Raw genomic sequence first — 15,474 nt, 5'->3', positions numbered from 1 at the left:
TCATGCTGGGAATATTGATAGTTTTATTAAAATAAATAATGATGAGTCATGCTGGGAATATTGATAGTTTTATTGAGATAAATAATGACGAGTCATGTTTTGAGTATTGATAGTTGTATTAAAATAAATAATGACGAGTCATGTTTTGAGTATTGATAGTTTTATTGAGATGAATAATGACGAGTCATGCTGGGAATATTGATAGTTTTATTGAGATAAATAATGACGAGTCATGTTTTGAGTATTGATAGTTTTATTAAAATAAATAATGACGAGTCATGTTTTGAGTATTGATAGTTTTATTGAGATGAATAATGACGAGTCATGCTGGGAATATTGATAGTTTTATCAAAATAAATAATGACGAGTCATGTTTTGAGTATTGATAGTTTTATTGAGATGAATAATGACGAGTCATGCTGGGAATATTGATAGTTTTATTGAGATAAATAATGACTAGTCATGTTTTGAGTATTGATAGTTTTATTAAAATAAATAATGACAAGTCATGCTGGGAATATTGATAGTTTCATGTTTTGAGTATTGATAGTTTTATTAAAATAAATAATGACGAGTCATGTTTTGAGTATTGATAGTTTTATTGAGATGAATAATGACGAGTCATGCTGGGAATATTGATGATTTTATTCAAATAAATAATGCCACACATTGTACAAATAATTTTCCTGTCACTAGTCTCAGAGTTCCATCACTGTGTTACCCTTTGACCTTTGCACTTTGGGTGAGGGTTGGCAGCCGAACCCGCTCCAGTCTGGACTCTCTCTCATAGTACGGACACACCTTCAGATGTTCCGACATGGACGGAACGTCCCGGAAGCACCAAGTGTCCACAGGAGAAAAAGTTGAGCTGAAGATCCACACCTGCAGAGACGGACATGCGTGTGTGGGTGTGTGTGGGTGTGCGGTGCACTCGCCCCCCACTTTGCCACCCGTCTCACCTTCTGTCCCGCCGTCCACCTGACCCGCCCCTGAGGGCCGCACGCCCTGTCCCAGCGCAGCGTGACCATGCCTCGCACCGGCAGCAGGGAGCAGCACACCTGCCTCATGAGGCGGGACACCAGAGCCAGCTGGGACAGGGACAGGCTGTCCAGGAAGCTGGCCAGGTGGCACAGAACCTCGTAGGGCAGCGAGCTCAGGGCGGACGCGTCCGAGGGAGGCGTGGCCTGCGGGACGCCGCTGGGACGGAGCTGAAAGCAGCCCAGATCCTCCCTGAGGAAGGAGAAGACTGAAATGATTCCGCCGTTGCTCAGGTTGGAGGAAGAACATCTCACATGAAGACCACGCGGGCCTCCGGGCCGGATGGTCGGAACCTTCCCTGGCTGAAGGTGCAGCCCAAGTACGCCAGAGGACATCTCTGCTGGAACCAGCCGTTCACGCACATCTGGATGTCACTGTGCACGTTCCTGCGTCAACATCACAACATCAGCGGGCAAATGGAAGTCCGACCATGAAGTGACGAGTAAAAGACCAACTTGTAATGTGCGGCGTAGTCCCTCCTCTGGACGGCGTGTCCGCACAGCGAGGTGAAGGCGGAGCTGGCTTTGTGGTGGCGGTTGCTCACACTCTCCACCTGCAGCTGGAGGTGAAGCTCCGGCGTCTTCTCGGCCGTCAGGTCCGCCAGCGACGCGTTCCTCCCGAAGGGGGCCGACAGGAAGCTGTACGTCTGCGTGCCCTCGTCCTGCAGGAGACCGTCCGTGCACACCTTCTCCGCGATCAGGTGACCTCGCTGCTCCTTCTCCAGCGAGCACAGCAGCGACGCCTGAGGAGAGCACAGCCGATGATGACGATGTCAATGTGAAAGCTACATCACAGCATATCATAGCAAATCCCCAGATACTGTGCAAAGGTGACATAACGGCCACTCGGCAAAGACAATACAGTGTAGTGGATTTTGCTTTTACAATGTTAGCAATGTGGTTTTTAAATGTAAGAAGTTTTGTGATTTCTGATCTTTTTTGAGGGCACCAAAGGGACTTTTTTGTGCATGCGCATGTTGGCGGAGCAGCACGTTGGTCGTTTATGGTACCAAAATTATTTGCAAACGTGTGTCTCAATCTCATACTTGCCAACCCTCCCGATTTTCCCGGGAGACTCCCGAATTTCAGTGCCCCTCCCGAAAATCTCCCGGGGCAACCATTCTCCCGAATTTCTCCCGATTTCCACCGGGCAACAATATTGGGGGCGTGCCTTAAAGGCACTGCCTTCATCGTCCTCTACAACCCGTCGTCACGTCCGCTTTTCCTCCATACAAACAGCGTGCCGGCCCAGTCACGTAATATATGCGGCTTTTACACACACTAAAGCGAATGCAACTCATACTTGATCAACAGCCATACAGGTCACACTGAGGGTGACCGTATAAACAACTTTAACACTGTTACAAATATGCGCCACACTGTGAACCCACACCAAACAAGAATGACAAACACATTTCGGGAGAACATCCAACAGAAGAAATACCCAGAACCCCTTGCAGCACTAACTCTTCCAGGACGCTACAATATACACCCTCCCCCCCCGCTACCACCAAACCCCGCCCACCTCAACCCCGCACCCCATCTCCCGAATTCGTAGGTCTCAAGGTTGGCAAGTATGCTCAATCTGTGTGCGTGTAAGACCTGCTCAGTGGCCTTGTGGTTAGGGTGTCCGCCCTGAGACTGGAAGGTCGTGAGTTCAAACCCCAGCCGAGTCATACCAAAGACTATAAAAATGGGACCCATTGCCTCCCTGCTTGGCACTCAGCGTCAAGAGTTGGAATTGGGGGTTAAATCACCAAAATGATTCCCGAGTGTGGCCACCGCTGCTGCTCACTGCTCCCCTCACCTCCCAGGGGGTGAACATGGGGATGCGTCAAATGCGGAGGATAATTTCACCACACCTAGTGTGTGTGTGTGACTATCGTTGGGGCTTTAACTTTTAACTTTAACCCAATTTGCGTGCATGTGTATTAATTTGTGTGTCTGTATATCAATCCGAGTGTGTGTATTCAGATCGTTTTTTGTGTGTATTTATATATACTTGTGAGAACATTAGCATGCTAACGTTTTACGCTAGCTTTTATTTTTGGCTAATTTTGTATGTATAAACCTAAAAATCATGGTTTGTGGTACTCGGTGCTGTCATGCAAGTATGGTAAAGGTAATAGTTAACGTGCATTAGCATTGTGAGAATGTTAGCATGCTAACGTTTTACGCTAGCTTTTTTTTTTAGCTAATTTTTTTATGTTTAAACCTGAAAATCATGGTTTGTGGTACTCGGTGCTGTCATGCAATTATGGCAATAGTTAATGTGCGTTAGCATTGTGAGAACGTTTGCATGCTAACGTTTTACGCTAGCTTATTTTTTGGCTAATTTTATATGGTTAAACCTGAAAATCATGGTTTGTGGTACTCGGTGCTGTCATGCAAGTATGGTAATAGTTAACGTTCATTAGCATTGTGAGAATGTTAGCATGCTAACATTTTACGCTAGCTTTTTTTTTTAGCTAATTTTGTGTGTTTAAACCTAAAAATCATGGTTTGTGGTATTCGGTGCTGTCATGCAAGTAAGGTAATAGTTAACATGCGTTAGCATTGTGAGAATGTTAGCATGCTAACGTTTTACGCTATCTTTTTTTTGTGCTAATTTTGTATTTTTAAACCTAAAAATCATGGTTTGTGGTAGTCGGTGCTGTCATGCAAGAAAGGTAATAGTTAACGTGCATTTGCATTGCGAGAATGTTAGCATGCTAACAATTTATGCTAGCTTATTTTTTGGCAAATTTTGTATGGTTAAACCTGAAAATCATTGTTTGTGGTTGTCGGTGCTGTCATGCAAGTATGGTAATAGTTAACGTGCTTTAGCATTGTGAGAATGTTAGCATGCTAACATTTTACGCTAGCTTTTTTTTTAGCTAATTTTGTATATTTAAACCTGAAAATCATGGTTTGTGGTACTTGGTGCTGTCATGCAAGTAAGTTAATAGTTAGCATGCGTTAGCATTGTGAAAACGTTTGCATGCTAACATTTTACACTAGCTTTTTTTTAAGCTAATTTTGTATGTTTAAACCTGAAAATCATGGTTTGTGGTACTCGGTGCTGTCATGCAATTATGGTAATAGTTAACGTGCCTTAGCATTGTGAAAACGTTAGCATGCTAACGTTTTATGCTAGCTTATTTTTTGGCAAATTTTGCATGGTTAAACCTGAAAATCATGGTTTGTGGTAGTCGGTGCTGTCATGCAAGTATGGTAATAGTTAACGTGCTTTAGCATTGTGAGAATGTTAGCATGCTAACATTTTACGCTAGCTTTTTTTTTAGCTAATTTTGTATGTTTAAACCTGAAAATCATGGTTTGTGGTACTCTGTGCTGTCATGCAAGTAAGGTAATAGTTAATAGTTAGCATGCGTTAGCATTGTGAAAACGTTTGCATGCTAACATTTTACACTAGCTTTTTTTTAAGCTAATTTTGTATGTTTAAACCTGAAAATCATGGTTTGTGGTACTCGGTGCTGTCATGCAATTATGGTAATAGTTAACGTGCATTAGCATTGTGAGAATATAAGCATGCTAACGTTTTACGCTAACTTATTTTTTGGCTAATTTTGTATGGTTAAACCTGAAAATCATGGTTTGTGGTGCTGTCATGCAAGTATGGTGGTGTCATGCAAGTATGGTAATAGTTAACGTGCTTTAGCATTGTGAGAACGTTAGCATGCTAATGTTTTACGTTAACTGTTATTTTTTGCAAATTTTGTATTTATAAACCTAAAAATCATGGTTTGTGGTACTCGGTGCTGTCATGCAAGTATGGTAATTGTTAACGTGCATTAGCATTGCGGGGAATGTTAACATGCTAACATTTTACGCTAGCTTTTTTTTTTTTTTGCTAATTTTGTTTGTGTTTAAGCCTGATTTAAATTTAAACCAATCAGAAGCAACGTGTCGTGCCACTCTCCCAGGACTGTGTGATGAGTGATGAGCCAAGAAGACGCCAACGAGGAATCGTCGAACAAAAAGCTTTATTTGTTTCAGCGAGCCTCAGACTGGAACTGCAGCTCCAGGAGAAACCTTGTTTCCGATTGCTTTTAAATTTTGTGGCGTCTTCCGTGGTTGGTTGAAAGTAGGCACACCTGAGATACGCACACGCAGATTGTGTTACACGCACAAGTTGTATTACACGCTCACAAACCTGGGTGCGCGCGCTCAAATCGCACACGGCAGAAGCGTCGCAAAAGTCACGTGTAAGTAGACAATCGAGGGTTCTTTTCTGATTAGGGACTTAAAAAACACGTACGCGGATCTAAAACACACTCGGATTGATAGACAGACACACACACGGTTGCAAGTAATTTTGCTACAATATTCCATAGTCGTTGTTTAGGTTTGTTCATGACGGGAAAGTTTCTTATGGAGAAATTTGCTTCACTATACAAAGTTTTCAATTTACGAACCGATTAAGTTCGTATTCGAGGTTCCTCAGTATATTAGTGGGATGAATCTGATGTAGACTGTTGATCTGAAGGCTCACCTGAACCTCCTCCCAGATGGGCGTGTCCTCTGGCGCCACCCCCAGGTCGCAGGTGTCCACGGTTTTGCTCTCCCGCTTGTAGAACCCCGGGTTGCGGATGCGACCCTGCTTGGCGGAAAAGCTGCTGGGGACCTTGAAGGTTCTCGCGGCGGTGATCTTCATTGGCTCCACGCGTCCGTAGTCATAGTCCTTCCTCCCGGCGGGGCGGGATGAGGGAGCGTCAGCGTGGGTGTAGGTGTCAGCTGGCGCCGCCACCGTGGAGGCGCCCGGTCTCTTGGCCCCGCCTCCAGCCTGGCGGTGGCCCCCGCCCGCTGCCCCTGCCTCTTGGGCCTCCCTGCATCCCCCCATGGCCATGCTGAACATGCTCTCCCAGGCACTGTAGCTCTCCAGCAGGGCCTCGCTCAGACCCCCGCTGGCCAGAGCCTCCCTCTCCTCCTGAGTCAGCTCCTCCTCATCCTTGTCTTCCTCCTCCGGTGGAGCACTCCTGTGGAAGGTAGCAAAAGACTCCCAAGTCTTACCTGCCGCTTCCTTCTCCTTGGCGGCCTTCCTCTTTCTCTCCTTCTTCCTCCTCTCCTCCCGCCTCTCCTCTTCCTCCTCGCCGGCGCTGCGTGTCAGTTCGGGGAAAAGCGTTCTCATCTTCAGTGAGTGGAACAAGCGGTCCTGGTCCTTTAGAGCCAAGGCCAGGTCCAGGTGCTGGCCCACCCCCCGCTGGCGCTCGCTCAGCAGGTTGCGGTGCAGTTCCGGGTTGGGGTGCGAGTGTGCGTCGTTGGCGGGCCAGCGGTTCCACTCCACGCTGCAGACCACCACGCTGGCGGGACACGCCTGCAGGTGGGACGCCTGCTGGGAGCGTCGCAGCTGGGCGGGGCAGCCGTAGGCGGCGTTGAGGCAGGGTATGCTGACGTTGGGGCACAGCAGCAGGTGCCCCTCCTCTTTGCACAGGTGGAAGAGCGCCCCGCAGTGCAGGCGGCACGGGACCAAGGCGCAGCACACGCCGGCCTCCACCGGCGCCCCGCAGCGTCTGCTGTAGCAGGAGGTGCAGTGGGTGTGCTGGCGCCCGCCCTGAGAGGAGGAGGAGACGCTGTTAGTAATGAACTGTACAGGAAGTTGGACTTTGGTCTGCACAAAGCGTGACTTACCATCTTCAGAGGCGCTCAAACTGCTTCAATGTCCTCACATAGATCAAGTCCAACTTGATCCGCACGCACCTAGAAGTGTGCAAACAGGAAGTCCGAGGACCTTCTGGCTGCACTGTGAAAAATGTTCCAAGACACGTGTGCCGAGTCTTGTTCATCTTAAAATTAGCTCGGCAGCTCCCTCCTCTTTGTCAGCTGCCAGACGTTCATAAACATGCGGGAGGCCTCACCCTGTCACCAAATGTTAAGCAAATATTGTGACAGGGTTCATGTTATTGTGTTCATGCATTCACATGTTCATTTTTTTTTTACATTTTAATGTGTTCACATGTTGTAAATTCACATGTTGTACATTTATGTCTATGCGTTCATGTTTTCACACGTTCACATGTTCATTCTTTTACATGTTAATGTGTTCATATGTTGTACATTCATGGGGACGGGAGAGAGTGGCCGTGCCAGCAACCTGAGGGTTCCTGGTTCGATCCCCACCTACTACCAACCTCGTCACATCCGTTGTGTCCTTGAGCAAGACACTTCACCCTTGCTCCTGATGGGTCGTGGTTAGGGCCTTTATGCATTCACATGTTCATTTTTTTTTACATTTTAACGTCTTCACATGTTGTAAATTCACATGTACATTTATGTCTATGCGTTCATGTTTTCACACGTTCACATGTAATACATTCATGTTCACTTATTCATACATTCACATGTAATACATTCATATTCATACGTTCATGTGTTCACACAATCACATGTTATACATTCATGTTCATACATTCACAATGTTATACATTTATGTTCATACGCTCATGTTTATGTGGTCACATGCTCATTCGTTCACTTGTTATACATTCATGTTCATCCTTAATGTTAACACGTTCACACGCCGTCCATTTATGTTATGTGGTGACAGGGTTCATGTTCATGTATTCATACATTCACATGTTCATTCTTTTACATGTTAATGTGTTCATATGTTGTACATTCATGGGGACGGCATGGCGCGGTTGGGAGAGTGGCCGTGCCAGCAAACTGAGGGTTCCTGGTTCGATCCCCACCTACTACCAACCTCGTCACATCCGTTGTGTCCTTGAGCAAGACACTTCACCCTTGCTCCTGATGGGTCGTGGTTAGGGCCTTCATGCATTCACATGTTCATTTTTTTTTTACATTTTAATGTGTTCACATGTTGTAAATTGACGTTATACATTTATGTCTATGCGTTCATGTTTTCACACGTTCACATGTAATACATTCATGTTCACTTATTCATACATTCACATGTAATACATTCATACGTTCATGTGTTCACACAATCACATGTTATACATTCATGTTCATACATTCACAATGTTATACATTTATGTTCATACGCTCATGTTTATGGGGTCACATGCTCATTCGTTCACTTGTTATACATTCATGTTCAGATGTTATACATTCATGAACACATGTTTTTACATTCACTTGTTATACATTCATGTTCATCCTTAATGTTAACACGTTCACACGCCGTCCATTCATGTTATGTGGTGACAGGGTTCATGTTCATGTATTCATACATTCACATGTTCATTCTTTTACATGTTAATGTGTTCATATGTTGTACATTCTTGGGGACGGGAGAGAGTGGCCGTGCCAGCAACCTGAGGGTTCCTGGTTCGATCCCCACCTACTACCAACCTCGTCACTTCCGTTGTGTCCTTGAGCAAGACACTTCACCCTTGCTCCTGATGGGTCGTGGTTAGGGCCTTGCATGGCAGCTCCCGCCATCAATGTGTGAATGGGTGAATGTGGAAATAGTGTCAAAGCGCTTTGAGTACCTTGAAGGTAGATAAGTGCTATTCAAGTATAACCCATTTATTCATGTTCATGTTTATACATTCACATCTTATACATTCATGTTCATGTGTTCACACGTTCACATGTTATATACATTCATGTTTACATGTTCATACATTCACATGTTATACATTAATAGTCATACTTTCATGTGATCACACGATCATGTTATACAATAATGTTTATACATCCATGTCTGTGTTCACATGTTCATACGTTCACTTGTTATGCATTTATGTTCACACAATCACATACATTCATACATTCATTTTTATGTGTTAATGTTCATATGTTATACATTCACACATACACATACATTCATGTTCATCCTTCATGTTATTACGTTCACATGCTGTACTTTTGTTATGTGGTGACAGGGTTCAAGTTCATGTGTTCATATGTTTACATGTTAATGTATTTACATGTGGTACATTCATGTTCATCCTTCATGTTATTACGTTCACTTGTTATACATTCATGTTCATACGTTCATGTGTTCACATGGTCACATGTTATACATTCATGGTCACATGTTCATACATTCACATAGTATATACATTCATGTTCATACATTCATGTTTATGTGTTCATATGTTCACATGGTATTCGTTCATGTTCACATGTTCATACATTCGCATGTTATATACATTTAAAGTCACATGTTCATACTTTCACATATTATATGCATTAATGTTCATACGTTCATGTTCATGTGTTCACATGTTCATACGTTCACATGTTATACATTCATGTTCACATGTTCATACATTTGCATGTTATATACATTCATGCTCACATGTTCATACTTTCACATATTATATACATTCATGTTCATACATTCATGTTCATGTGTTCACATGTTATACATTCATGTTCATATGTCCATACATTTGCATGTTATATACATTCAAGGTCACATGTTCATACGTTCACATATATACATTCATGTTCATACATTCATGTTCATGTGTTCACATGTTCATACGTTCACATGTTATGCACTCAAATGTTATATACATTCATGTTCACAAGTTCATACATTCACATGTTATATACATTTATGTGCATGTTCACATGTTCATTCATGTTCAAACATTCACATGTCATACATTCATGTACAAACTTCATGTAAATATGTTCCCATGTTCCACATTTATTTTCACATGTTCATACATTCATGTTCATATGTTTATGTTCATGTGTTCATATGTATACATGTTATAATTCATGTTCAGGTGTTCATATGTTTACATGTTATAATTCATGTTCAGGTGTTCATATGTTTCCATGTTATACATTCATGTTCAGATGTTTATATGGTCACATGTTGACATGTTGTACGTTCATGCTCACATGTTCATACTTTCACATATTATATACATTCATGTTCATACATTCATGTTCATGTGTTCACATGTTATACATTCATGTTCATATGTCCATACATTTGCATGTTATATACATTCAAGGTCACATGTTCATACGTTCACATATATACATTCATGTTCATACATTCATGTTCATGTGTTCACATGTTCATATGTTCACATGTTATGCACTCAAATGTTATATACATTCATGTTCACAAGTTCATACATTCACATGTTATATACATTCATGTGCATGTTCACATGTTGTTCATTCATGTTCAAACATTCACATGTCCTACATTCATGTATAAACTTCATGTAATATGTTCCCATGTTCTACATCTATTTTCACATGTTCATACATTCATGTTCATATGTTTATGTTCATGTGTTCATATGTATACATGTTATAATTCATGTTCAGGTGCTCATATGTTTACATGTTATAATTCATGTTCAGGTGTTCATATGTTTACATGTTATACATTCATGTTCAGGTGTTTATATGGTCACATGTTGACATGTTGTACGTTCATGCTCACATGTTCATACTTTCACATAGTATATACTATATACATTCATGTTCATACATTCATGTTCATGTGTTCACATGTTATACATTCATGTTCATATGTCCATACATTTGCATGTTATATACATTCAAGGTCACATGTTCATACTTTCACATATATACATTCATGTTCATACATTCATGTTCATGGGTTCACATGTTCATACGTTCACATGTTATACACTCAAATGTTATATACATTCATGTTCACAAGTTCATACTTTCACATGTTATATACATTCATGTGCATGTTCACATGTTGTTCATTCATGTTCAAACATTCACATGTCATACATTCATGTACAAACTTCATGTAAATATGTTCCCATGTTCCACATTTATTTTCACATGTTCATACATTCATGTTCATATGTTTATGTTCATGTGTTCATATGTATACATGTTATAATTCATGTTCAGGTGTTCATATGTTTCCATGTTATACATTCATGTTCAGGTGTTCATATGGTCACATGTTGACATGTTGTACGTTCACGCTCACATGTTCATACTTTCACATATTATATACATCCATGTTCATACATTCATGTTCATGTATTCACATGTTATACATTCATGTTCATATGTCCATACATTTGCATGTTATATACATTCAAGGTCACATGTTCATACGTTCACATATATACATTCATGTTCATACATTCATGTTCATATGTTTATGTTCATATGTATACATGTTATAATTCATGTTCAGGTGTTCATATGTTTACATGTTATACATTCATGTTCAGGTGTTCATATGTTTCCATGTTATACATTCATGTTCAGGTGTTTATATGGTCACATGTTGACATGTTGTACGTTCATGCTCACATGTTCATACTTTCACATATTATATACATCCATGTTCATACATTCATGTTCATATGTCCATACATTTGCATGTTATATGCATTCAAGGTCACATGTTCATACTTTCACATATATACATTCATGTTCATGGGTTCACATGTTCATACGTTCACATGTTATACACTCAAATGTTATATACATTCATGTTCACAAGTTCATACTTTCACATGTTATATACATTCATGTGCATGTTCACATGTTGTTCATTCATGTTCAAACATTCACATGTCATACATTCATGTATAAACTTCATGTAATATGTTCACATGTTCTACATCTATTTTGACATGTTCATACATTCATGTTCATATGTTTATGTTCATGTGTTCATATGTATACATGTTATAATTCATGTTCAGGTGTTCATATGTTTACATGTTATAATTCATGTTCAGGTGTTCATATGGTCACATGTTGACATGTTGTACGTTCATGTTCACATGTTTATACATTCACATGTTATTCATGTTAATGTTCACATGTTCATGTGTTCACAAGTACATGTTAGTCCCCAAGTGTAGTCGAGTTCAGCAAGTTAGTGAGGACATGAGCTTTGTTTTGAACGAGGCTGGTAACACAAACCTTCTTCTGCTGCTTTCTGACCTCCGCATTTTATGCACTGCACGCGGCTCTATTTTTAACACACACACACACCACCACACACAAACCCACACACACACACAAACACACACACACACACAAACACACACACACACGGTGTTCAGAGGTCAGAGAATACGGAACCTTTCTCTCAGTCTCTTTGTTCTCAGCACAAGCCAGCAGGATTATGTGATGGTAAGACAGCATGTCGTCTTTTATTGTGTTACTCTTAATGTTGTCTCATTGTGTCATGTGTTGTTTTATTGTGACAGTGTCAATATGTCATACATGATCTCGACCCCGCTCAAATATTCTGTCTTCTCCTCTCAGAGCGGGCGCCATGCAGCCAGCAGAGGGCGCCAGCACGCCCACTGCACCTCCTGCTACAGCCGACGCTGCAGGGCGCCGGTGGAGGCGGGCGTGTGCTGCGCCTTGGTCCCGTGCCGCCTGCAATGCGGGGCGCTCTTCCACCTGTGCAAAGAAGAGGGCCACCTGCTGCTGTGCCCCAACATCAGCGTGCCCTGCCTCAACGCCGCCTACGGCTGCCCCGCCCGGCTCAGGCGCTCCCAGCAGGCGTCCCACCTGCAGGGGTGTCCCGCCAGCGTGGTGGTCTGCAGCGCAGAGTGGAACCGCTGGCCCGCCGACCACACCGACCCGCACTGTTCCCAACCCCTGCAGGAGAACGTCCTGAAGGGGAACGAGAGCCAGGAGGAGGCCCTGGATGTCGCCATGGCGCTGGTGGATCAGGAAGACCTCTTTGCCCGACTGATGATGAAACCTTTGTTCCCTGAACTGGTGGACCCCAAAGAACAGGAGGAGGAGACCCAGGTGGACACACTAGACGCCCTTGTACCAGTGATTGACAGGTCAAACACAGATGAAGGTGAATGTTCTCTAACCTGACTTTCTTCAAATTCATCTCTGACCTAACGTTCTCTAACTTGATGTTCTCACACTTGACATTCTCCAATTTGACATTCTCTTGATGTTCTCTAAAGTGATGTTCTCCTGCTTGATGAACTCTTACTTGGCGTTCTGTAACTTAATATCTAACTTGTTGTTCTCTAAATTGACATACTCTAACTTGACATTCTCTAACTTAATCTCTAACTTGATGTTCCCTAACCTAATCCCTAAATTGATGTTCTCTAACTTGATGTTCCCTAACCTAATCCCTAAATTGATGTTCTCTAACTTGATGTTCTCAAACTTGACATTCTCCAAATTGACATTCTCTTGACGTTCTCTGTGATTTTCTCCAACTTGACGTTCACTAATTTGATGTTTACTAATTTGATGTTCTCTAACTTAATCCAAAACTTGACGTTCTCAAACTTGATGTTCACTAACTTGATGTTCACCAATCTGATGTTCTCTAACTTAATCCCTAATTTGACGTTCTCATGACGTTCTCTACCTTGATGTTCTCGAACTTAATCTCTAACTTGATGTTCTCGAACTTGATGTTCCCTAACTTGATATTGTCGAATTTGATGTTCCCTAACCTAATCTTTAACTGGATGTTCTTTCAATTTGACGTTCTCTAATTTAATCTCTAACTCTACGTACTCTAACTTGACGTTCTCTAATTTACTATCTAACTTGATTTTCTCTAAATTGACATTCTCTAACTAATTCTCTAAATTGACATCCTCTAACTAATTCTTTAACTGGATGTTTTTTCAATTTGACATTCTCTAACTTAATCTCTAACTCGACGTACTCTAACTTGACGTTCTCTAATTTACTATCTAACTTGATTTTCTCTAAATTTACATCCTCTAACTAATTCTATAATTTGAAGTCCTCTAATTTGAAATTCCCTAACTTAATCTCTAACTTGATGTTCTCTAACTTAATGTTCCCTAACCTAATCCCTAAATTGATGTTCTCTAACTTGATGTTCTCAAACTTGACATTCTCCAATTTTACGTTCTCTTGACGTTCTCTAATGTGATGTTCTCCAATTTGACATTCACTAATTTGATGTTTACTAATTTGATGTTTTCTAACTTAATCCATAACTTGACGTTCTCAAACTTGACGTTCTCTAACTTGATGTTCACCAATTTGATGTTCTCTAACTTAATTCCTAATTTGATGTTCTCATGACGTTCCCTAACTTGATGTTCTCTAATTTAATCTCTAACTTGATGTTCCCTAACTTGATATTGTCGAACTTGATGTTCCCTAACCTAATCTTAAACTGGATGTTCTTTCAATTTGACGTTCTCTAACTTGATCTTCTCAAATTTAATGTTCTCGAACTTGATGTTCCCTAACCTCATCTTTAACTTGATGTTTTCCACCTTGACATTACTTAATCTCTATATTGACGTTCTCTAATTTGATGTTCACTAATTTGATGTTCTCTAACTTAATCCCTAATTTGACGTTCTCTTGGCGTTCTCGAACTTCACGTTCTCGAACTTCACGTTCTCGAACTTCATGTTCTCTAACTTGATATTGTCGAGCTTGATGTTCACTAACCTAATCTTTAACTTGATGTTCTCTAACTTGACGTTCTTTAACTAAATCTTAAACTTGATGTTCTCTAACCTAACATTCTTTAACTTCGTCTCTAACTTGACGTACTCTAATTTGATGTTCTCCTACTTGATGAACTCTAACTTGACGTTGTCTAACTTGACATTCTCTAACTTAATCTCTAACTTGATGTTCTCTAATTTGATGTTCCCTAACCTAACTCTAACTTGATGTTCTCTAATTTGGCATTCTCTGGCTTATTGTGTAATTTGACATTCTCTGACTTGATGTTTTTTTTATGTTCTCTAACTTGACGTTCTCTTGATGTTCACTAATTTGACGTTCTCTAACTGGATTTCCCTAATTTGGTGGTCTCTAATTTGACGTTCTATAATTTAATCTCTATTTTGATGTTCACTTACTTGATGTTCTTTAAAGGTAATCCCTAAATTGATGCTTTTAATTTGACGTTCTCTGGATGTTCACTAACTTGATGTTCTCTAATTTGAGGTTCTTTAACTAAATCTCTAACTTGATGTTCTCTAACTTAATCTCTAACTTGATATACTCTAATTTGATGTTCTCCGACTTGATGAACTCTAACTTGACGTTCTCTAATTTAATATCTAACTCGATGTTCTCTAAATTGACTTTCTCTAACTTGACATTCTCTAATTTAATCTCTAACTTGATGCTCGCTAACTTGATGTTCCCTAACCTAACTCTAACTTGATGTTCTCTAATTTAATCTCTAATTTGATGTTCTCTAATTTGGCTTTCTCTGATTTATTCTATAATTTGACATTCTCTAATTTAATCTGTAACTTGATGTTCTCTAACTTGATGTTCCCTAACCTAATCTCTTAATTGATGTTCTCTAATTTAATCTCAAATGTATTATCTAATTTGATGTTCTTTAACTTGACGTTCTCTAATTTAATATCTAATTTGATGTTCTCCTACTTGATGAACTCTAACTTGACGTTGTCTAACTTGACATTCTCTAACTTAATCTCTAATTTGATGTTCTCTAATTTGATGTTCCCTAACCTAACTCTAA

The 15,474-nt window shown here is 40.8% G+C and overlaps 2 protein-coding genes across 4 annotated transcripts in view; one reads left to right on the top strand and one right to left on the bottom strand.

The window, feature by feature from the left end:
- Positions 1-717: 717 nt before the first annotated feature.
- On the bottom strand, positions 718-6,823 carry LOC133649980 (F-box only protein 40-like). Its single transcript, XM_062046695.1, has 6 exons — positions 6,707-6,823; positions 5,533-6,648; positions 1,494-1,780; positions 1,293-1,424; positions 960-1,230; positions 718-882 (listed from the first exon to the last, which is right to left on the bottom strand). Exons 1-6 carry the CDS (start codon positions 6,821-6,823, stop codon positions 718-720), a joined length of 2,088 nt encoding a protein of 695 aa, XP_061902679.1.
- Positions 6,824-11,717: 4,894 nt separating this feature from the next.
- Positions 11,718-15,474, top strand: part of LOC133651170 (F-box only protein 40-like) — an 18,255-nt gene continuing 14,498 nt past the window's right edge. For all 3 annotated transcript variants that reach the window (XM_062049157.1, XM_062049158.1, XM_062049159.1), the window contains exons 1-2: positions 11,718-12,122; positions 12,258-12,810. In XM_062049157.1, coding sequence (XP_061905141.1) covers positions 11,739-12,122; positions 12,258-12,810 — 937 coding nt within the window. In that variant the 5' untranslated portion in view covers positions 11,718-11,738. The remainder of the gene's footprint in view (positions 12,123-12,257; positions 12,811-15,474) is intronic.

This window comes from Entelurus aequoreus, linkage group LG05, assembly GCF_033978785.1.
Source record: "Entelurus aequoreus isolate RoL-2023_Sb linkage group LG05, RoL_Eaeq_v1.1, whole genome shotgun sequence".
NCBI classification, from domain to species: Eukaryota; Metazoa; Chordata; class Actinopteri; order Syngnathiformes; family Syngnathidae; genus Entelurus; species Entelurus aequoreus.
This window is presented reverse-complemented; position numbering and strand designations above follow the sequence as displayed.